At 37.6% G+C, this 25,531-nt stretch overlaps 1 protein-coding gene across 1 annotated transcript in view; it reads right to left on the bottom strand.

Annotated features, from left to right (window-relative positions):
• Positions 1 to 25,531, bottom strand: part of DNAI3 (dynein axonemal intermediate chain 3) — a 95,772-nt gene that overhangs the window by 11,754 nt on the left and 58,487 nt on the right. The window contains exons 15-18 of the mRNA XM_061186388.1: positions 22,858 to 23,005; positions 21,399 to 21,486; positions 13,885 to 14,015; positions 5,312 to 5,375 (exon numbers count right to left, since the gene is read on the bottom strand). Of these exons, the coding sequence (XP_061042371.1) occupies positions 5,312 to 5,375; positions 13,885 to 14,015; positions 21,399 to 21,486; positions 22,858 to 23,005 (431 nt within the window). The remainder of the gene's footprint in view (positions 1 to 5,311; positions 5,376 to 13,884; positions 14,016 to 21,398; positions 21,487 to 22,857; positions 23,006 to 25,531) is intronic.

A 25,531-nucleotide genomic window follows, 5' to 3' on the forward strand; every position in this document is an offset into this window, starting at 1 on the left:
GGCCAAAAACTTAAGAAAAAAGGCAAATACTGTATGACTCCACTTACATGAGGTACTTACAACAGGTACATTCATAGAGATAGAAAGTAGAACGGTGGTGGCCAGGAGCTGAGGGGAAAGAGGAGTGGGGAGCTAGTGTTTAACAGGTACAGAGTCTCAGTTTCACAAGATAAAAAGAGTTCTGGAGATTGGTTGCACAACAATGTGAATGCACTTAATTCCCCTGAACTGTACTTAAAAATGGTTAAGATGTTAAATTTCTTGTTTATGTATATTTTTATCTCAATGTAAAAATTATTTGAAAAAAGTGTATACAGTAAAAATAAATAAATTTAAACATAGCTCTTCTAGATTAAAAAAGACCAATTTTCCTCTAACCAAAGCTCCATCTTGAAGACAGCACAGAAGCCTTATTTCTAAGGCCACCTTGAAGTGATCTGGAGGATTTCTGGGAAGGCAGGAGACCCCTGGAAGCCAGCAGCTTTCTTCTTGCTGCTGCTTGTGTCCCTCAGATCCTGGTTTTATCCTTGGTGAGCCGGGCTTTCCTACACCACCTCACTCTGGTGAGCAGGGCCATCCAGGAGCCTAGAAGCTCTCTGCAAAATGTAATGACCACCAGTGATAGGAATATAGATAACCATCAAGATTTGTACTTTTAACATGTTAGAGGTTCTCAGCCCATATAACTTTTTCTTCCTTTTGTCCTTTGGAAGACCTTAGAGCCATTCAGCAGTAAATGGAGCTGTCCTTAAGTTATTAAATGAAATGCCAGAGCCCCCAGCCAGGTTATTATAAGAAGCTTACAATAAACAAAACAGTAGTTTTCCAGAGTCATTATCTAATGAAGGATTTAGTATACTGATGTGGTTAAGAGCACAGACCGCCTGGGCTCAAATCCACAGTGTTGCTGTGAGGATTAATCCATGGAGAGTATTGAGCGCCTAACACATGACGTGTGCCAATTTGTGAGTTGAGTACATGAGATGATTATGTTAACTGTCATCATCATCAAATACATCAGCCTGTATTTCTTGACTTGTCACTTAGATCATTTGTTTGATTTGGACTTCTTCATCACACACAGCTCAGTCAGGGTAATCTGTCTTTCAGAAGTTTCTTCTTAGAAAAGGAAATTCTCCTTCCTGTCTTGTTGTATATTTGAGATAAGAACATGGGGCTCCCAGCAGATCAAGAGAAAATAGGTCCCAGTATTTGCCTCATCTTTACTCAGGAAACCTCCATGGTGTTTATGAAAGACATCGGGCTGCTAGCTTCCAAGGAAAACAGTGCCAGTTCACAGAATGTTAAGTAGAGCATGCAATTTACAGTTCAGCATGTCTACGCATTGACTTTCCCTGAACTTCAACCATTATCCAATGGGAGTAACAGTGTCATTTGGCTTTCCGTGTTACAAAATACTTGACTGGTAATTTTAAAGTATTAAAGTATTAAGATGATTTAAAAATAGCCTTTAAGTAGGTGGTTAGAGCTATTTCTCATTTTTTTGGAATGAAGTAAATGTCAAGAAATTAACAGCAACTTCTCTTTTTCTTTCCCACTCACATCCCACTGGTCACAAAGTCCTGGCATGATGACTCGTATGTCTCTCTCTCTTGCGTTTCCTCTGCTGGACATCCTTGTCACCCTGCCTGGACATCAGTCCTCTCCATCTCTCATCTAGGCCTTTGCAACTGGTCATCCTACTGCTCATCCTACTTCCCACCAATTAATTAACCCCTGCTCTCCTGACAGAGTGATTTTCTGATTATACTGGTGGTATTAGGATAAGGTCCACAGGTTAGTAAAGCACTCAAGGCTCTTTGCCATCTGGACTCAAATGTCCTTCCTGGCACCTCTCCTGCTGCTGTTGTCCTCTCTATTACCATGCTTTGGCCAGAAGATCTCCCTGTTTCCTAATGTCCACTGCTCTTCTGAGCTTCCATGTTTTTGCACTTGTTCGTCTTTCTACCTGGAATGCCTTTCTCCAGCTGGAAACTTGCAAACCACCCTTCAAGATCCAGCTCAACCATATCTCTCTTCAGTGGGGCCTTTTCTTAACAGCCCAAAAGAGTTGGTCCCTCCCTGGTTTCCATGTCACTTTGTGTTTGTCTTTTTTTCCCAACCATAGCACTAATGACAGTGCAATGTCATCATTTGTTTATGTGGTTGGCTTTTCCAATAGATCATGGAACCCCTTTGGGGGAGATAATATCTTATTCATCTTTGTATTCCCAGTGCCTGGCACATAGTAGATTCTCAATAATAACTTGATGAATGAATGAAAGAAAGAACAAACAAACATCAATGAGGTACAAATGTAAAGCTCTTGGTTTTTAAGTTTATTGTCATTGGTACTATAGATGGAATAAAATCCATTTAAAATAAATAACTCAACCTGTTTGTCATGGGCTGCCTCAAAAGCAGTTTAGGAAGCTGGCACCAGGGTAAGGCTCTAAGAAAATCTGAGACCAGGAGGAACCAGCCAGTGTCCCTCTGTGCATAACCAAGTCATGGCATCACGAGCTGAGTCATGGTCTCAGCTTGTGTCCCAGGGGTGTAGTGGAGACTGCTGTCATGTATTATAGTGCCTGGCATGCAGCACGTGCACAATTAACATTCTTGAATGATTGAATAAATAGAAACATGAATAAGCATAAAAGTAGTTGAATGTAATTAGTTACATCCAATATATAATTTTGAGTTCAACTTTAAATTATGGAATTGGAAATGACTGGAAAATGGAAAATCGGCCTCAGTTCTACATGCACTTGATCCTCTTTTTGGGTCACATCTAATCTTCTCTCAATGCCTCACTCTTATTAATAACATACATTTGGGTCTCTAGGCCGGAGACCTATGTAAGAAAAGTAGGAGTGCTTCTGTTTCCAGATGAAAATGGCCACCCTGGAGGCAATGCTGACAAAACAAGCCTTCCAAGGTCTAAGGCAGACTCTAGCCTGCAGAAGCAGCCTCAGTAGATAGAAGTGAAGAAGATGAAGTTCAAGGCAGAGATCTGAGCCCCAACAGCTGTCCCCTGCAGGCGGTGGCTCTGACTTCAGGACTTCTGTCAGTCAATCACACGTCCACTTGCCTCAGCCACCCACAGGATTGACCAGATCCCCTTCTGCAAACCTAGCCTAGCTGCTCCACCACACTGCTCCATGGTGTTCTAGCGGTCCCAGGAGCTGCCTCTTCCTTATCTCATGGTTAGTCTACACTTTGAAAAGTGGTTCAAATACATTTTCTTTTTTTTTTAGAGAATTATATTCCTTCTTTTTTTTTTTAACATCTTTATTGGAGTATAATTGCTTTACATGGTTGTGTTAGTTGCTGCTGTATAACAAAGTGAATCAGCTATACGTATACATATATCCCCATATCCCCTCCCTCTTGCGTCTGCCTCCCACCCTCCCTATCCCACCTCTAGGTGGACACAAAGCACCGAGTTGATCTCCCTGTGCTATGCGGCTGCTTCCCACTAGCTATCTATTTTACATTTGGTAGTGTATATATGTCCATGCCACTCTCTCACTTCGTCCCAGCTTATCCTTCCCCCTCCCCGTGTCCTCAAGTCCATTCTCTACGTCTGCATCTTTATTCCTGTCCTGTCCCTAGGTTCTTCAGAACCTTTTTTTTTTTTCTTTCAGATTCCATATATATGTGTTAGCATACGGTATTTGTTTTTCTCTTTCTGACTTACTTCACTCTGTATGACAGACTCTAGGTCCATCCACCTCACTAAAAATAACTCAATTTCGTTTCTTTTTATGGCTGAGTAATATTCCATTGTATATATGTGCCACATCTTTATCCATTCATCTGTCGATGGACACTTAGGTTGCTTCCATGTCCTGGCTATTGTAAATAGTGCTGCAATGAACATTGTGGTACGTGTCTCTTTTTGAATTATGGTTTTCTCAGGGTATACGCCCAGTAGTGTATGGTTTTTAAGGAACCTCCATACTGTTCTCCATAGTGGCTGTATCAATTTACATTCCCACCAACAGTGCAAGAGGGTTCCCTTTTCTCCACACCCTCTCCAGCGTTTATTGTTTCTAGATTTTTTGATGATGGCCATTCTGACTGGTGTGAGGTGATACCTCATTGTAGTTTTGATTTGCATTTCTCTAATGATTAGTGATGTTGAACATCCTTTCATGTGTTTCTTGGCAATTTGTATATCTTCTTTGGAGAAATGTTGATTTAGGTCTTCTGCCCATTTTTGGATTGGGTTGTTTGTTTTTTTGATATTGAGCTGCATGAGCTGCTTGTATATTTTGGAGATTAGTCCTTTGTCAGTTGCTTCATTTGCAAATATTTTCTCCCATTCTGAGGGTTGTCTTTTTGTCTTGTTTAGGGTTTCCTTTGCTGTGCAAAAGCTTTTAAGTTTCATTAGGTCCCATTTGTTTATTTTTGTTTTTATTTCCATTCCTCTACGGGGTGGGTCAAAAAGGATCTTGCTGTGATTTATGTCATAGAGTGTTCTGCCTATGTTTCCCTCTAAGAGTTTTATAGTGTCTGGCCTTATATTTAGGTCTTTAATCCATTTTGAGTTTATTTTTGTGTATGGTGTTAGGGAGTGTTCTAATTTCATTCTTTTACATGTAGCTGTCCAGTTTTTTCATGCCATGATAAAATCCAAAGCTTTAAAGTAAGTTGTTGTCATTGTAGTGCACCCCAAGGCTCTGAGCTTTGACAGAGAACTTTGCTTACTGGGGAGCCTGAACTATTAACACTGATCCTTGCTCACACCTGGGTGTGTCCTTCACACCTCTGTTCATCTGCCCAGAGTCTGGGCCCCAGGAGCAGGGGAACACGTGGGCACCACCAGTCCCAGTCCCAAAGGAGGGCCCTAGAGTTAACTTCTCCCATACAAGGCTGAGGTCTTCAAGATCATGGTAAATTTAGCTTGTAATTTCATGTTGACTCAGATTTTCCACATAGCTGAGCTACTGGGTTGTTGAATTATTGAAACAGCATTGTTATTTTAAAATTGAATTGTCCAAGTGTCTCCGTAATTTAAGTATCAATACATCAGTGCTCCTCAAATTTCGGTGTGAAAACAAATCACCCAGAGAATTTTATTAAAATCTGTATTCAGATTCAGCAGGCCTGTGGTAGGATCCAAGATTTTATTTTTCTAACAAGCTCCCAGGTGACAACTGTGCTGCTTGTCCGAAGCCCTCACTTTGAGTAACAAGTGTAGAGTCAGAACCTCAGGTGCCCTCTCTCCCATTAACAAGGACAGGGTTACTCGTACTTTGTAAAAAAGAAATAAATTATTAATAACAGAGCAATCATCAAAACTTACTCATAAATCGGCCAGTTTCAGGGTCTCTCTCCATCTTCCAATCTGTGTATATCACTTCACCTTCCTAAAAATATTACAGATTCCTGATGAGACAACTTAAAAGACAAAAGTCCTCTTATTCATGTGCTAAGACTGACCACAACCCAAACAAGTGCAAAGTAACAGGTCAATTTAATCAAATGATAATTTGGTGCAGTGTGGGGAGGGAAGGCTCAAAATGATTACTTGATTTTATATTAAACAAAAAAATGAATTTGTTGAGTTTTTATCTACACACATTGATGGGGAGAACACAGGCAATTATGAAGCTATTCTAGGTACACAAGTTCTAACTGCTGGGTTCCCAAAGTCGTTGTTAACAAAAAATTGTCCCAATAGACTGAAAGCTCCAGAAGGGGAGGGATCTTGTCCGGCTTATTCAGTGATTTGTTCTCAGCATGTTACAAAGTCAGTACTTAATAAATATTCATGGAATAAGAGAGAAAGAGGGAATATGTATGGTACTCATCATCTTTGAAAGTTGAGAAGAGGAAACATAGAGTTCTAGCCAAATGACATAACAAGTAATATGTATTCCAGTTCTACTTATGGCCATTTTAAGGAGAAGAGAAAGAAGAGGGACCTGGTGTAAACAAGAGGCAGAAATTGCCACACAAAGGGGAAAGACAGACAGAACCAGTGAATGAAGAGGTGGGAGAGGTTCAGAAAAAATTTAGTCCCAGGCCACCATCTTATAAATGTAAAACCCATAGGCAATCTCCTAATCCCAATGTTTTTTCCACTAAATAATAAGAGGAAAACACAGAGAAGGGTATATATTAAGATGAGTCGAGAGGACTCAGAGGAAGGAATGGATTGGGATGCATAGGTGAGAGAGAGGAGATGGGAAAACATTTGATTTATGCAAAGTGAAGGACAATCTCATGGGACCAGGGCCACTCATTCATTCACTCATCTGTGCTTTCATTCATCCATGTCAACTCATTTAACAAAAAAGGACTGTGTGTGGTGCTGGAAATTCAGAGTCTGAGGACAAGCCCTCTCTCCCCTCTTGGTACACAGTCTAAGGGAGCAGAGAGCCTGGGATGCGTCTACTGTACACCTCTAGCCCATCACCTGTGGCACATCACCCTTGGAGTTACCATTTCCTGAGCACTCAGTGCTGCTGGAGTTGTTAGGAGCTTTATGTACATGACCCCAGCCCTCACCAAAGTCCTGTAAGAGAGTTAATATCTCCTGGCTCTCACAGCTGGTATGTGGAACTCTGAAACTGAACCGAGTCACAGGAATAATTTGCACCAAGTTAATAAATATGTGTTGAGTGGTGATTACATCACCAGCCACTTGGCTAGAAACCTTCACATCCCTCTCCATCTGGTTACCTAGTTCCGACAATTCCACTGCCCCCATGCCTGTGTGACATTCTCGGCCCCATTGCTCAGGCCCTCTTCACCACTGGGTGGGCCCACCTGAGATCACTGTCTACCAGGCCTCTCTGCCTCCAGGGCTCCACTCCCTCCCGCTTCAGCCCTGAGCCAGCCAACCTAGATCCCAGAGGGGCATCCCTTAAACTCTCTATCCAAAGTACAAGGATCAGTCAGCCACGTCAGGGGTTGGTAGGAGAGCGTCCCACTGGATGGTCAGCCCCGCGAGGGCAGGGAATTTTGGATGTCTGTTCTCTGCTATATTCCCTGGGCCAAGAACAGTGCTTGGTATATATTAAATGTTCAATAAATATCTGCTGAATAATGAATGACATTCACTCCAAGGAGTGCAAGGACCTGAAAGGCAGGAAAGAGTTTAGTAAGAAGAATGAGAGAAAAAATCAGAGCAGACAGAGAGAGTGAGTAGACTGGTGCAGATGGGGGTGGAGAGAGAGAAAGGGGTCAAATGATGCAGAATCTTACATCATTTGGTGTAAGGAGTTTGGATTTTTCATGTGTCACTAAGTAGTCACTAAAGAGGAGTTTAAGCAGAGGATGTCATGCTTTAATTTCTGCTTTAAGATTTTGTGGTCATTTCTCTTTCTAAAGCTATCATCCTTGGCTTACAAAACTTTGGTGTGCACAGAGACAAATATTATATGAATCCACTTACATGAGGTACCTAGAACAGTGAAATTCATTGAGACACAAAGTAGAATGGTGGTGCCAGGAGTGGGAGGCAGTAGGGAATGTAGTAATTAAAGCAATTACTGCTTTAATTGCTACAGAAGTTTAATTTGGGAAAATGAAATAGTTCTCAAGATGGATGGTGGTGATAGCTACTCAAAGATATGAATGTACTTAATACCACTGAACTGTACACTTAAAAATAGTTAAGGGGGACCTTCAAGATGGCGGAGGAGTAAGACGTGGAGATCACCTTCCTCCCCACAAATACATCAAAAATACTTCTACATGGGGAACAACTCCTTCAGAACACCTACTGAATGCTGGCAGAAGACCTCAGACTTCCCAAAAGGGTCTTGGTGCTCCAGCCGGGTGTCAAGCCTGAGCCGCTGAGGTGGGAGAGCTGAGTTCAGGACACTGGACCACAAGAGACATCCTGGCCCCACATAATATCAAATGGTGAAAGCTCTCCCAGAGATCTCCATCTCAACTTTAAGACCCAGCTCCACTCAACGACCAGCAACCTCCAGTGCTGGAAACCCTATGCCAAACAACTAGCAAGACAGGAACACAACCCCACCCATTAGCAGAGAGGCTGCCTAAAATCATACTAAGTTCACAGACACCCCAAAACACACCACCAGACACGATACTTCCCACCAGAAATACAAGATGCAGCCTCATCCACCAGAACACAGGCACCAGTCCCCTCCACCAGGAAGCTTACACAACCCACTGAACCAACCTTACCCACTGGGGGAAGACACCAAAAACAATGGGAAATACGTACCTGCAGCCTGTCAAAAGGAGACCCCAAACACAGTAAGCTAAGCAAAATGAGAAGACAGAAAAATACACAGCAGATGAAGGAGCAAGGTAAAAACCCACCAGACCTAACAAATGAAGAGGAAATAGGCAGTCTACCTGAAAAAGAATTCAGAAATGATAGTAAAGATGATCCAAAATCTTGGAAATTGAATGGAGAAAATACAAGAAATGTTTAACAAGGACCTAGAAGAACTAAAGAGCAAACAAACAATGATGAACAACACAATAAATGAAATTAAAAATTATCTAGAAGGAATCAATAGCAGAATAACTGAGGCAGAAGAACGGATATGTGACCTGGAAGATAAAATAGTGGAAATAACTACTGCACAGCAGAATAAAGAAAAAAGCATGAAAAGAATTGAGGACAGTTCCAGCGACCACTAGGACAACATTAAAGGCACCAACATTCGAATTATAGGGGTCCCAGAAGAAGAAGAGAAAAAAAAAGACACAGAAAATATTTGACGAGATTATAGTTGAAAACGTCCCTAATATGAGAAAGGAAAAAGTCAATCAAGTCCAGGAAGTGCAGAGAGTGCCATACATGATAACTCCAAGGAGAAACATGCCAAGACACATATTAATCAAACTATCAAAAATTAAATACAAAGAAAAAATATTAAAAGCAGCAAGGGAAAAGCAACAAATAACATACAAGGGAATCCCCATAAGGTTAACAGCTGATCTTTCAGCAGAAACTCTGCAAGACAGAAGGGAGTGGCAGGACATATTTAAAGTGATGAAAGGGAAAAACCTATAACCAAGATTACTCTACCCAGCAAGGATCTCATTCAGATTCAACGGAGAAATAAAAACTTTACAAACAAGCAAAAGCTAAGAGAATTCAGCACCACCAAACCAGCTTTACAACAAATGCTAAAGGAACTTCTCTAGGCAGGAAACACAAGAGAAGGAAAAGACCTACAATAAAAAACCCAAAACAATTAAGAAAATGGTAATAGGAACATACATATCGATAACTACTTTAAATGTAAATGGATTAAATGCTCCAACAAAAAGATACAGACTGGCTGAATGGATACAAAAATAAGACACATATATATGCTGTCTACAAGAGACCCACTTCAAACCTAGGGACACATACAGACTGAAAGTGAGGGGATGGAAAAAGATATTCCATGCAAATGGAAATCAAAAGAAAGCTGGAGTAGCAATTCTCATATCAGACAAAATAGACTTTAAAATAAAGACTATTACAAGAGACAAAGAAGGACACTACATAATGATCAAGGGATCAATCCAAGAAGAAGATATAACAATTGTAAATATTTATGCACCCAACATAGGAGCACCTCAATACATAAGGCAAATGCTAACAGCCATAAAAGGGGAAAGCGACAGTAACACAATCATAGTAGGGGACTTTAACACCCCACTTTCACCAAGGGATAGATCAACCAAAATGAAAATAAATAAGGAAACTCAAGCTTTAAATGATACATTAAACAAGATGGACTTAATTGATATTTATAGGATATTCCATCCAAAAACAACAGAATACACTTTCTTCTCAAGTGCTCATGGAACATTCTCCAGGATAGATCATATCTTGGGTCACAAATCAAGCCTTGGTAAATTTAAGAAAATTGAAATTGTATCAAGTATCTTTTCCAACCACAACGCTATGAGACTAGATATCAATTACAGGAAAAAAATCTGTAAAAAATACAAACATATGGAGGCTTAACAATACACTACTAAATAACCAAGAGATCACTGAAGAAATCAAACAGGAAATCAAAACATACCTAGAAACAAATGACAATGAAAACAAGATGACCCAAAACCTATGGGATGCAGCAAAAGCAGTTCTAAGAGGAAAGTTTATAGCAATACAATACTACCTCAAGAAACAAGAAACATCTCAAATAAACAACCCAAACTTACACCAAAGCAATTAGAGAAAGAAGAAAAAAAGACCCCAAAGTTAGCGGAAGGAAAGAAATCAGAAATAAATGAAAAAGAAATGAAGGAAATGATAGCAAAGATCAATAAAACTAAAAGCTGGTTCTTTGAGAAGATAAACAAAATTGATAAAACATTAGCCAGACTCATCAAGAAAAAAAGGAAGAAGACTCAAATCAATAGAACTAGAAATGAAAAAGGAGAAGTATAAACGGACACTGCAGAAATACAAAGGATCATGAGCGATTACTACAAGCAACTATATGCCAATAAAATGGACAACCTGGAAGAAATGGACAAATTCTTAGAAAAGCACAACCTTCCGAGACTGAACCAGGAAGAAATAGAAAATATAAACAGACCAATCACAAGCACTGAAATTGAAACTGTGATTTAAAATTTTCCAAGAAACAAAAGCCCAGGACCAGATGGCTTCACAGGTGAATTCTATCAAACATTTAGAGAAGAGCTAACACCTATCCTTCTCAAACTCTTCCAAAATATAGCAGAGGGAGGAACACTCCCAAACTCATTCCTCGAGGCTACCATCACCCTGATACCAAAACCAGACAAAGATGTCACAAAAAAAGAAAACTACAGGCCAATATCACTGATGAACATAGATGCAAAAATCCTCAACAAAATACTAGCAAACAGAATCCAACAGCACATTAAAAGGATCATACACCATGATCAAGTGGGGTTTATCCCAGGAATTCAAGGATTCTTCAATATATGCAAATCAATGTGATAAACCATATGAACAAATGGAAGGAGAAAAACCATATGATCATCTCAATAGATGGAGAAAAAGCTTTTGACAGAATTCAACACCCATTTATGATAAAGACCCTCCAGAAAGTAGGCATAGAGGGAACTTCCCTCAACATAATAAAGGCCATATATGACAAACCCACAGCCAACATCGTTCTCAATGGTGAAAAGCTGAAACCATTTCCACTAAGATCAGGAACAAGACAAGGTTGCCCACTCTCACAACTATTATTCAACATAGTTTTGGAAGTTTTAGTCTCAGCAATCAGAGAAGAAAAAGAAATAAAAGGAATCCAAATCGGAAAAGAAGAAGTTAAGCTGTCACTGTTTGCAGATGACATGATACTATACATAGAGAATCCTAAAGATGTTACCAGAAAACTGGTAGAGCTAATCAATGAATTTGGTAAAATAGGAGGATACAAAATTAATGCACAGAAACCTCTTGCATTCCTATACACTAATGATGAAGAATCTGAAAGAGAAATTAAGGAAACACTCCCATTTACCACTGCAACAAAATGAATAAATACCTAGGAATAAACCTACCTAAGGAGACGAAAGACCTGTATGCAGAAAACTATAAGACACTGATGAAAGAAATTAAAGGTGATACAAACAGATGGAGAGATATACCATGTTCTTGGATTGGAAGAATCAACATTGTGAAAATGACTATACTACCCAAAGCAATCTACAGATTCAGTGCAATCCCTATCAAACTACCAATGGCATTTTTCACAGAACTAGAACAAAAAATTTCACAATTTGTGTGGAAACACAAAAGACCCTGAATAGCCAAAGCAATCTTGAGAAAGAAAAACGGAGCTGGAGGTATCAGGTTCCTTGACTTCAGACTATACTTCAAAGCTACAGTAATCAGGACAGTATGGTACCGGCACAAAAACAGATATATAGGTCAATGGAACAGGATGGAAAACCCAGAGATAAACCCATGCACATATGGTCACGTTATCTTTGATGAAGGAGGCAGGAATATACAATGGAGAAAAGCCAGCCTCTTCAATAAGTGGTGCTGGGAAGACTGGACAGCTACATGTAAAAGAATGAAATTAGAACACTCCCTAACACCATACACAAAAATAAACTCAAAATGGATTAAAGACCTAAGTGTAAGGCCAGACACTATCAAACTCTTAGAGGAAAACACAGGCAGAACACTCTATGACATAAATCACAGCAAGATCCTTTTTGACCCACCTCCTAGAGAAATGGAAATAAAAACAAAAATAAACAAATGGGACCTAATGAAACTTAAAAGCTTTTGCACAGCAAAGGAAACCATAAACAAAACAAAAAGACAACCCTCAAATGGGAGAAAATATTTGCAAACGAAGCAACTGACAAAGGACTAATCTCCAAAATATACAAGCAGCTCATGCAGCTCAATATCAAAAAAACAAACAACCCAATCCAAAAATGGGCAGAAGACCTAAATAGACATTTCTCCAAAGAAGATATACAGATTGCCAAGAAACACATGAAAGGATGCTCAACATCACTGATCATTAGAGAAATGCAAATCAAAACTGCAGTGAGGGATCACCTCACACCGGTCAGAATGGCCATCATCAAAAAATCTAGAAACAATAAACGCTGGAGAGGGTGTGGAGGAAAGGGAACCCTCTTGTACTGTTGGTGGGAATGTAAATTGATACAGCCATTATGGAGAACAGTATGGAGGTTCCTTAAAAAACTAAAAATAGAACTACCATACGACTCAGCAATCCCACTACTGGGTATATAACCTGAGAAAACCATCATTCAAAAAGAGTCATGTACCACAGTGTTCATTGCAGCTCTATTTACAATAGCAAGGACATGGAAGCAACCTAAGTGTCCATTGACAGATGAATGGATAAAGAAGATGTAGCACATATATACAATGGAATATTACTCAGCCATTAAAAGAAATGAAATTGAGTTATTTGTAGTGAGGTGGATGGACCTAGAGTCTGTCATACACAGTGGAGTAAGTAAGAGAAAAACAAATACCGTATGGTAACACATATATATGCAATCTCAAAAAAAAAAAAAGGTTCTGAAGAACCTAGGGGCAGGACAGGAATAAAGACGCAGACGTAGAGAAAGGAGTTGTGGACATGAGGAGGCAGAAGGGCAAGCTGGGACGAAGTGATAGAGTGGCATGGACATATATACACTACCAAATGTAAACTAGATAGCTAGTGGGAAGCAGCCGCATAGCGCAGGGAGATCAGCTTGGTGCTTTGTGTCCACCTAAAAAGATGGGATAGGGAGGGTGGGAGGGAGACGCAAGAGGGAGGGGATATATGTATACGTACAGCTGATTCACTTTGTTATACAGCAGCAACTAACACAACCATGTAAAGCAATTATACTCCAATAAAGATGTTAAAAAAAAATAAGAAAGAAAACTTATGGATTATGCTGCCAGAAAAAAAAAATGGTTAAGATGGTAAATTTCATGTTTATGCATATTTTGTCATTATTGTTATTATATTCAGTTGTTATTCACCTTTTGAATTGAGTGAGTTTTTCACTCTCTTTCCTACTAGATTGTTCTGGCCTAACAAAGTAATATATTTTCTTAGTAAATCTCTAACACTTAGCATGGTTTCTTGCATATGGTATAGGTGTTTGATAAATATTTGCAGGCTGATCAAAAAATTAGTAGTAAAAAGAGTCATACCTAATTTTATAGACTTTTCCACTTTTGTTCCAGAACATCTCAAATATGAAGCTATGAGGCACTGAGGTTAAAACTTTTAAATGCAAGCAAGCGTATAAAAATATGAAAACAGTATAAATATTGTAAGCCAAAAGATAGAAAACTACAAAAAATATTGTAAGTTCTCAAAAGGCAAACATACTGTAGAGGTCACAATCACGTATTTCAATGTAATTTAGAAGCAGATAATTCCAACTCACCTCTGTTCCCACAAAGAACTTGGTGCAGAAGTCATCTATTGGCTTGAGATGATTGCCCAACCCACCTTCCAGATTCTGGTATGGGTTCATTTCTCCTGCCTTCATTGCTTTGCTTTGGGCTAACATTTTGTCTTTTGGAGGTGTATGGATAGAAGAAACACATATTTACACTGAAAGATCTTCTAAAATATAGTTAGTTTGTATTCTCTGTCCTTTGTCACACATATCCACCCCATTTCCTCCCCAGTGTGGTGGGCATAAGTCCAAGCGTTTTTAGACTTCTAATTTAGCAGTAGAATGCCTTTTTCAAACCAAAGTTTGTGCGGACTCCTCTGCCTGTAAAACTGATCAAAGCTGCACTGCTTTGGTTGAAGTGTTTCATGGGTGGGAAAGGGAAGATTCCTCTGCCCACTTTTCAGGGGCTCTAAAAATTTCCATGGCACAGTTTGAAAACCACTTCTACATCATTTACATCATTTCAGAATTATTTACAGTTTATTGGACACAAAATACATCCTCTGGGTTAAATAACACCTTTGATTTTCTCAATAAGTCATTGGTATTTCTCTTGACTTGTTAACACCCTTGATATTCTCTAAAGAGAAACTCATGTCATTTTTATTCAGTTGGCATCATATAGCAATTTTTCAAATGATTCAAGGTTAGCCTTTCAAGTATCAAAAATTTTTTAACTTCTAAAAAATAAATCCATCTAAAATGTGTTACTTGTTTGTTATAAACACAGCGTACGGAACACAATTTAATGTTTGCTGATTAGTTCAGGTTTATTATTTATGAACATCAATGACTGTGCTATATTACAGCTATCCATGCAAACAGTAAGAGCACAGCTAATCTGGGGTCTGAAACTCAAATGTTATCTGGAACTTCTTTCTTTTTAAAAGTATCTGGTGTCAGTCAGATACTTTTGTTATCTAAAATTAATAAATGTTATTTGTTGAGATCTAAAATTAATAAATGTTATTTGTTGAGATCTGAAATTAATAAATGTTATCTGAAGCTTTGGAAAAGAGAGAAAAGCATGAATAAAATAACAAAAATCCTTCATTATCATGTTTCCCAGAGGTAACCACTATTAAAATATTGGTATATTTTTCCCTCTATTACTTTTTGGTGATATAGACTATTTTTTAAGTGAGTATTCTAGCTTTTTATCCTGCTTTTCTATTCTCTTAAAGATACGTCTGGGGCATTTTCGCAAATCACTTATTTTTTTTTAAATGTGATATTAAATTTCTGGGAAAGATCATAAAGAAATATAAGCTCGCAATACTTTATTCATCACACCTCCTTAATGCATCCTCTGGGTTGTATCAATCATGGGAAAATCAACTAACAAACATATACATGAAAACTAAAATAGGAGAAGAAAAATTCAGCTATACTAAAAATACACATTGCATTTCAAAAAACTTTTGAAAGTAATTCCAGACAAAAGTAAAAGATAATCATCATGATTTAGTAGGTACAGTCAACCAACACTTCCTTTGTTTGGGATCTACACGTTTTGAGCAGTCCCTTTCATATCGGGTAAGACATTAAAAACAAGTACCAAAGTAAGCCAAACATGGAAGCTTTAAATAGCTGTATTATGAAGTATCATCAACATTTCAAGAAATAACTAGGCACATACAATCACATTGTTCTTACTAAAAGATATTATCCATAATACATTTAGCAAGAGCAAAAAGGCATTTTGTACCCATTTAATACATAAAATTAAAATCATTAAAATATTTATTTCAAATTCTTCACTCTCATTTTTATGTCTGTTTTTCTCTTTTTAAAATCATGTACATAAATATATTAGTAGAGTAGAACATGTGTATAATTTGTAAATAAATACATGTTCACTGGGGATATGTGCTCAAAAATGTTTCCTGAGGGGGTGCAAGATAGAAAGGTTTGGAACCCTCTGGTCTAACAAGGGGAGCCAAGAGCCTGATCCAGGGGTCACTACTGATAATGAAAAGGAAAAGGCAAATGTGCAATGCATTATAAACAAAGACTTAATTACCCTGTGTGAGAGACTGGGCGTGGCGGCCTCAGGAGAGAGGCAGGGATGACTCACGTTATGAGTTCTGTTCCAGACACACTGATGTTGTAGGATTAGGTTGGGTTCAATCCCAAGAGATGGTGAGAGGCAAGACTTAAGGATTCTCAGCAGAGGTGAGAGAATACACTGTGTTACCAAAGGGAGAGTGCATAACAAGGAAAGCACACAGCTGAAGTTAGAGTTTGAGGTATATTCATGATGAGAGGGCAGTAAGGTGAAACGGAGCCAGGAAGAGGAAAGAAACTGAAGGAGGATCAGGAAAATCACAAAAGCCAAGGTGGGAGCTCCAAGAAAAGGGGCTTAGTTGATAGAGTTTAATGTGATGGTCAAAGAGGATGAAGCCAGAGAGAAATGTTATCATCAACTGCATTTACTCAGACTTGACCGGAATAACTTGGATATTTATTCAATTCAATGTCATCCTCATGGGTCATGGATTTTCCATCACCAGGAATAGTAATAATAATAGCAGCTAACATTTACTGAGTGTTTACTATATGCCAGACACTAAACTGTGTGGGCTAAACCATTTCATTCAGTTCTCACAATAACTCCTGAGGTGGTAAAGCATTAATCCTCCTCCCTGGGTGAGTAAACTGAGCCTCAGAGAGATTCAGTAGCTTGCCCAAGGGCTCACGCATGGTAGCTAACATTTATTGTGAGCTGATGATGGGCTGTTCTTAGAGCTTTACATGTATTAACTCCTTTTATCTTCACAACACTCTAAGAGGTAGTTACCTTTATTATTTACTCCTTTTGTCTTCATCTCTCCCTTTTCAAACAGGTGGGGAAAAAAAAAAGTAAGGCACAGAGAGATAAAGCCATTCGATCTGTTCAAATAATAAATTGTGGCTTTGTGATTTAAACCCAGACTCCAGAATTCACATCCTAAAGTATTCTGACACATTGCTTAGAAGAATATAATGGAGGATTTGAAGAAAATTCCCAAAGAGGCATTCCAGAACCATTTAGAGCAAAGGTTTGTATGGAAACACAAAAGACCCCAAATAGCCAAAGCAATCTTGAGAAAGAAAAATGGAGCTGGAGGAATCAGGCTCCCAAACTTCCAACTACACTACAAAGCTACAGTAATCAAGACAGTATGGTACTGGCACAAAAACAGAAATATAGATCAATGTTACAGGATAGAAAGCCCAGTGATAAAACCACACACATATGGTCACCTTATTTTTGATACAGGAGGCAAGAATATATAATGGAAAAAAGACAGCCTCTTCAGTAAGTTGTGCTGGGAAGACTGGACAGCTACATGTAAAAGAATGAAATTAGAACACTCCCTAACACCATACACAAAAATAAACTCAAAATGGATTAAAGACCTAAATGTAAGGTCAGACACTTTCAAACTCTTAGAGGAAAACACAGGCAGAACACTCTATGACATAAATCACAGCGAGATCCTTTTTGACCCACCTCCTAGAGAAATGGAAATAAAAACAAAAATAAACAAATGGGACCTAATGAAACTTAAAAGTTTTGGAACAGCAAAGGAAAGCATAAACTAGACGAAAAGACAGCCCTCAGAATGGGAGAAAATATTTGCAAACGAAGCAACTGACAAAGGACTAATCTCCAAAATATACAAGCAGCTCATGCAGCTCAATATCAAAAAAACAAACAACCCAATCCAAAAATGGGCAGAAGACCTAAATAGACATTTCTCCAAAGAAGATATACAGATTGCCAAGAAACACGTGAAAGGATGCTCAACATCACTGATCATTAGAGAAATGCAAATCAAAACTACAATGAGGTATCACCTCACACTGGTCAGAATGGCCATCATCAAAAAATCTAGAAACAATAAACGCTGGAGAGGGTGTGGAGGAAAGGGAACCCTCTTGCACTGTTGGTGGGAATGTAAATTGATACAGCCACTATGGAGAACAGTATGGAGGTTCCTTAAAAACCTAAAAATAGAACTACCATACGACTCAGCAATCCCACTACTGGGCATATACCCTGAGAAAGACGTAATTCAAAAAGAGACATGTACCACAATGTTCATTGCAGCACTATTTACAATAGCCAGGACTTGGAAGCAACCCAAGTGTCCATCGACAGATGAATGGATAAAGAAGATGTGACACATATATACAATGGAATATTACTTAGCCATAAAAAGAAATGAAACTGAGTTATTTTAGTGAGGTGGATGGACCTAGAGTCTGTCATACAGAGTGAAGTAAGTCAGAAAGAGAAAAACAAATACCGTATGCTGACACATATATATGGAATTTAAAAAAAAAAGGTTCTGAAGAACCTAGGGGCAGGAATAGAGACGCAGACATAGAGAATGGAGTTGAGGACACGGGGAGGGGGAAGGGTAAGCTGGGAAGAAGTGAGAGAGTGGCATGCACTTATATACACTACCAAATGTAAAACAGATAGCTAGTGGGAAGCAGCCGCATAGCACAGGGAGATCAGCTTGGGGCTTTGTGACCACCTAGAGGGGTGGGATAGAGAGGATGGGAGGGAGACGCAAGAGGGAGGAGATATGGGGATATATGTATATGTATAGCTGCTTCACTTTGTTATAAAGCAGAAACTAACACACCATTGTAAAGCAATTATACTCCAATAAAGATGTTAAAAAAAAAAAGAATAAGTATAGAACTTCTTAAAGTGACTACTTACACGGGCACTGATTTTTACGGATCTAACATTTTAAAGGAATTGTTAAGAGAATAACACAACTTAAAAGAGTGTAAATCACAGACTGGGAGAAAATATTTGCAAATTATATATTTGATAAAGAACTAGTATGCAGATTATATTAAGAACTCTTAAGACGTAATAATAAGAAAACAAACAACACAAGTAAAAAATGGACAAAAGACTTGGACACTTCACCAAGGAAGATATATAGGTGGCAAACAAATACATGAAAATATGTTCAACATCTTTAGCCATTAGGTAAACATGAGTAAGATAATCAGTACACACATTTTATTTTATTTTATTTATTTATTTATTTGGCTGCGCCACGCGGCATACAGGATCTTAGTTCCCCGACCTGGGATTGAACCTGTGCCCCCTGCAGTGGAAGCACAGAGTCTTAACCACTGGACCACCAGGGAAGTCCCAGTACACACATTTTAGAATGGTTAAATTAAAAGGACTAGTCACACCAATTGCTTGCGAGGATGTGGAAAAACAGGAACTCTCATATACTGCCAGGAGAATGTAAAATGGTACAACCACTTTGGAAAACACTGACAGTTTCTTTAAAAAGTTAAACATACACCTGCCATATGATCTAATCAGTCCTTTCCTAGGTATTTACCCAAGACAAATGAAAGCATATGCCCATACAAGGCTTCTATATGAACACTCACAGAAGCTTTACTTATAATAGCCCTAAGCTGAAAACAACCCAAATGTCCATCAACAGGGGAACGGATAAACATCTGTGGTATATCCATACAATGAAATACTACTCTGGAATAAAAAGGAATAAACTGTTGATACACACAACAACACGGATAAATCCCAAAATAATTAGTTGATTGAAAGAAAGACAGACAAAAAAGTGTAACTGTGTGATTTACATAAAATTCTACCAAATGCAAACTGTTATATAGTGACAGAATCAGTGGTGGCTTGAGGGTGGAGGTAGGGGAGGTCCTGGAGGAAGGGACTGCAAAGGGAATCCCTATAAGAGTTAACTTTTGGGAGTGATGGCTATGTTCATTATCTTGATTATAGTGATGGTTTCATGGGTTTTTAATATGTAAGAACTTATCAAATTGAACATTTTAACATGTGCATTTTATGGTATGTCGATTACACCTCAATAAAGTTGTTAAAAGTAAGGAAAAAACCCCACACTTTAAAAGATTTAATGGTATCCTTACTATAAATTGGATAAAAACACTGACACCCTCATGATCACCTTTTTTCATTAGGTTAAAAAAGGACATTGATAACTTTTTACAAGTTACAGTCTTGATTTCCTTGATTATAAATTGATAATGAAAATTCCCAGCTTGCAGGACTGTTCTGATTACCAACGACTATTTTACTCACCATTGCACCCCCAGTGCCTAGCATAAAATAAACACTTCATAAATATCTGTTAAATGAATAAAAGCATGTGCAATATTAGAGCACTACTTGACCCTTGGTTGGAATTCCATACATGGTAACCAATAATCGAATACAAGAGGAGGAGTAGGAGAAGGAGGGAACTCTCCTTACTCACCCTCTAGAATGAAGGGGGCCCGAATACATAAAACACATGGAATGTTTTAATATTGTTTTGAAAATGTCTATAAAAATTCAGTGATTCCATTTTTTTTAGCATGAGGTCTTGGGTTGTATCTATGAAACACACAGCTTCAAAGTGGATTTTGCCCAAGCTGGGTATTAGTTATATAATATGTTTTTCTTAGATGTCCTATTATTTAACTGAACATTGAACAATTTATAAATGTAAATCCTTTTGATAAGGCAAATGTTTGGAAAATACTTCAGTTGCTAGTGATTCTCATACATTTTCATTATGCATTGCTCTCCAGGCGGGATATTAATCCACAACTTTATTCGAACAGTTTTGACAGCTCATATGCATACCCTTCAATTACTTCAACAAAGGTGTATAGGTTGAGATATATTTAAAAGTCAAGGGGCTTCCCTGGTGGTGCAGTGGTTAAGAATCCGCCAGCCAATGCAGGGGACACGGGTTTGAGCCCTGGTCCGGGAAGATCCCACATGCCGCGGAGCAGCTAAGCCTGTGCACCATAACTACTGAGCCTGCGCTTTAGAGCCCGCGAGCCGCAACTACTGAAGCCTGTGCTCTTAGAGCCTGTGCTCCGCAGCAAGAGAAGCCATGGCAATGAGAAGCCCGCGCACTGCAACGAAGAGTAGCCCCTGCTCGTTGCAACTAAAGAAAGCCCGCGTGCAGCAACGAAGACCCAACGCAGCCAAAAAAAAAAAAAAAAAAAAAGTCAATTGTTCTTTCTTTCCTCAGTTTTCTCATGGTGCTGTATAAATATTAATTTTTCTATTCTATTCTGATTGAGAATGGTAATTTGTTTCTGAGCACTTCATAACTTAGTTTGCTAGACTTGAGATGCATTCCATTCTGTAGAATTATTCTTGACCACATACATATTCATTAAGTGAGCTTCGTTAAATTTTTAGTGTAATGAATTTTCAAAAATATATGAATGTGCTCAATAACTGTGAAACTGAATTGAATTGAGTTCTGTCAAGTCTTTTGGTGTGTATAGGCAGTTTTAGTGTGCTGGCTATAGCGATTACAGCCTTTGTAAAGTTCCATATTGGAGGGTTTGCTTTTCTGTATTTTTTTTTTTTTTAATTAGACTATCCTAGCAAGTACTCACCTTAGACATAAGGAGCTACTAACACCCGAACATCATTAAATGCCTTTTTAATAAGCAAAGGCAGTTACCTTGTGCTTTGTAAAGAAGACTGTCTTCACTCAGGCTTAACTTGGTTGGGCAGTGGTCTAAAGTTGTTTCACCTTTAGACAGCCTTATCTTTTGAGAGAACATACAAGAAAGATTATTTCCATATATCCTTAAATTATCCATGGCTGGTTTATTCTTGCTTTTCCCTTCTGCCCCCAGATCTCTATGTCTCTACTTCCCTCTCCTTCTCCCTTCTCCATTCTCCCTCAGATTCTGGTTGCTTTTCCCCAATGGCAGGCACCTAAACCACAGTTTCTAAAACCAGGCTACTGAGGGGAGCTTGTCTGGGGGCTCATTTCCAAATCCCAAAGTCTCATGTGTTGTTAAATTTTTGAAAATGTTTTGTCTTCTATTCCATAAAATCTCATTGTTGGTTTTAATATAAAATAATGGCCTATTCCCCTGTTCCCTAAATCTTTTAGTTAAACAAAGCTCCAAACAGTTGTGCAGGGACCTTGCATTCCCCTGGAACTGTCAAGTCCCTTCAGGGACACACATGCCCCTGAGTTCCAGGATGGCCCTGAGTCTGCTCCAGAATGGGAAACTGTCACACTTTACATTTTCCCCTCAGGTCTCCCTCCCCACTTTTCTCCAATAGGATGTTTGTCCACATGCTATACAATTATTCTCAGGTGAATTTTTGTTTGCTTGTTTCTTTTAAAACTATCTACAGCTCAGTAAATCCTACCCTAGAAAATTTCTAATCCTCTCTATTTAATTTCTAATCCTAGTTACTTCAGGAATATTCTCACCCCTCTGTGCTCTCTCTTCCACTGGGAGCAAATACATGATAATGTAATTCTAGTGATACTTGTAAATCAGAGGAAAAGAAAAATATTAAGTTTGGAATTAGAATTAAACATTCCAAAGAAAAAGAGCCATCAACGTCAGATGTTCATTCATACTTTTCACATACTTCCCATCCACAGCCTTATCTTTCTTAAATTAAAACTACTTTTCTTCAAGCTCTGCCACTGAAGATAACTACAAATAATTTCTCTTTCAATTACTTTCAGTTTTATTTGGTCATAGGTATTACAATACAATTCTACTATTGATATGCAAAATACGTAGAATTTTGGCTACAGGAGGGGTAAAATTAGCTTTCCCAGGCTAACCTAAGAGCCTACCAATTTTTAAGCAACTGCTATGCAAATGAATAATTATTACACAAGCCATTGGTAAGTTGTGGCTTGCTTATACATGAACAAATATCAATCTTGAGTTCACAATAACTGTGATTTCTGCCTTGACCTAGGCAGACCTTACCTTAACTCTTAACAAAGAACTGATTGGTTGAATGAATACATGGATTGTAATGTCCTGTGTTAATCTGAGCTGCTCTACTTTTATAGTGTGTGTATATGTATGTATGTCTATGCGTATAAACCATATAGTGTATATAAGCAAATAAAATGGACTAAATCCTATGTTACTTACCTTAGAAAGAGGTTTCCAGGAGAGATTTAGATGCAAAAAAGTGGATGGTACATCAAAAGGGACTTCAATACTTTCTTCTTTCTTTTTCTCTGTTGGTGGTTGAGGGGTTAAGGCTTTCTGTGGTCTGATATCCCAAAAACATATTGTGCTTTAAAAAAAATTTACAGTTTATTTTTTAACTAAGTACAAAGAAGAGGTGTAACCTCAGGACTACCATTCTTGCTGCTACACATTACCAATGTGATCATGGCTATATTTAATATCTCTGAATTTAAGATTTTTATGAAATAGGACTGTTTTGCATGAATATTTTGGGGAATTATACCGTTTATAGGGTTTTTTAATGACTTTACTAGTATTGAGACTAATATTATCATACATGAGAGCTGAGTTGGGAGATTGACACAATCTTTTTTTAAAACATAACAGTTTTATTGAAATATAACCCATATATCACAAAATTCACCCATTTAAAGTACTCAATTCAGTGGTTTTTAATACATTCATTGAGTTGTGCAAGACATTACCACAATTGATTTTAGAAGATTTTCATCACCTCCCAGAAAAAAACGTGTACATATTACCAGTCAGTCCCCATTTCCCTCAATCCCTCTGACTAGCCCTGGGCAACCACTAACCTACTTCCTGTCTCTACAGATTTGTCTATTCTGGACATTTCATATAAATGGAATCATATAGTATGTGGTCTTTTGTGACTGGCTTCTTTCATTTAGCATGTTTTCAAAGGTCATTCATGATGTAGTATATATCAGTACATCATTCCTTTCTATTGCCAAATAATATTCCATTGTATGGACTATACTACACTTTATTTACCCATTCATCATTTGATGGACTGACGAATGAATAAATTTGGGTTATTTCCCCTTTTTGCTATTATGAATAATGCTGTTATGAACATTTGTTGGTAAGTTTTGTGGGGATGTAGGTTTTCATTTCTCTTGGATATATATTTAGGAGTGGAATTGCTGGGTTATATGGTAACACCTATGTTTAATCTTTTGAGGAACTGCTAGATTGTTTTCCAAAGCAACTGGATCATTTTTGAGGATTCCAATTTCTCTACACCCTCACCAAATGTATTATTTTTTTTGTCTTGAGGATTCCAATTTCTCTACATTCTCACCAACATTTACTATTTTTTGTCTTTCTTAAACTTTAGCTATCCTAGTGGGTGAGAAGTGGTATCTCATCAAAAGTGATTCTGATTTGCATTTCCTTGTGCTTTTGGGGTAATATCTAGGAAATCAGTACCTAATCCAAAGTCATAAACATTTACATTTATGTTTGCCTATGTTTTCTTCTAAGAGTTTTACAGTTTTAGCTCTTATATTTAGGTCTTTATTTCATTTTCAATTAATTCTTGTATAGAGTGTGAGGTAATTATTTTGCAGGTGAATACCCATTTGTCCTAGCACCATTTGTTGAAAAGACTATTCCTTCTCCATTAAATTGTCTTGGTACCCTTGTTGAAAATCAGTTGACCACAGATATATGGGTTTATTTCTGGACTCTCAATTCTATTCCATTGATCTATATGTCTATCCTTAAGCCATTCTCAGTACATCTGTCTCACAACTGTAACTGTGCAGAAAGTTTAGAGATTAAGAAGTGTGAGTCTTCCAACTTTGTTCTTTTCTGTCAAGACTGTTTTGCCTATTTTGTGTCATTGTGGTTTTGAGTTGACAGCTAATGATTTTGAACATCTTTTCTTGTGCTTATTGGACATTTGTCTATGTTTTTTGAAGAAATGTCTATTGATAATCTTTGCTCATTTTTAAATTAGATTATTTGTCTTTTTATTGTTGAGTTGTAAGAGTTCTTTATACATGCTTAATAGAAATCTCCTATCAGATATATGATTTGCAAATATTTTCTCCCATTGTAATGGGCTGTCTTTTAAATTTCTTGATAGTGCTTCAAAAGCACTATCAACTTTTGAATTTTGATCAAGTTCAATTTATCTTTTTTTCTTTTATTGCTTGTTTTAGTGTCATACAATAGTCTATATACATGTTTTATGTATATATATATATATATATATATATATAAAAAACACATACACAGAGTTGGATTTAATGTGCTTTGTACATAGTAGGCATACAGTAAGTGTCATTTCTCCTCTTATTTCTCCTTCCTCACAGGTTGATTATGAAAATCAAATGAGATAATGTATATCTAGAGTGTTATTTTTAACACAATAAACTTGGTAAAAATTTATACCGATACTTGTTCAGTACTTCAGTATATAATGTCTTTGTAGTAATTATGTGAAAACATAATAAGAACAGCAAAGAATATGCCACATTAGCTCCATAATTTCTATCACTTAGGTTATAAGTAAACAGATTAATAAATTTAAGATATTATTAAAGAATTTAGACGTGTAAGTTAAAGTATTTAGATAAACAGATGGTAACTCGAGACTAACAAAACTTTTATTCATTTATGTGAATTAGTTAATATTATTTATTCATTTAATAATGGACAAATAATTAAAATTAATAAAAATATTAATCATGTTAATGGTCAAAACATAAATCCTTGGTAGAATACCACAGATGACATAATAAAATATGTTTTAAAATATAATTATAGTTGGTTTAAACCTGTTTTTCCAAATTACATAGCTCTTCCTGAATCTCATTTACAG

The sequence above is a fragment of the Eubalaena glacialis genome, chromosome 3 (genome assembly GCF_028564815.1).
Source record: "Eubalaena glacialis isolate mEubGla1 chromosome 3, mEubGla1.1.hap2.+ XY, whole genome shotgun sequence".
Lineage (NCBI taxonomy): Eukaryota > Metazoa > Chordata > Mammalia > Artiodactyla > Balaenidae > Eubalaena > Eubalaena glacialis.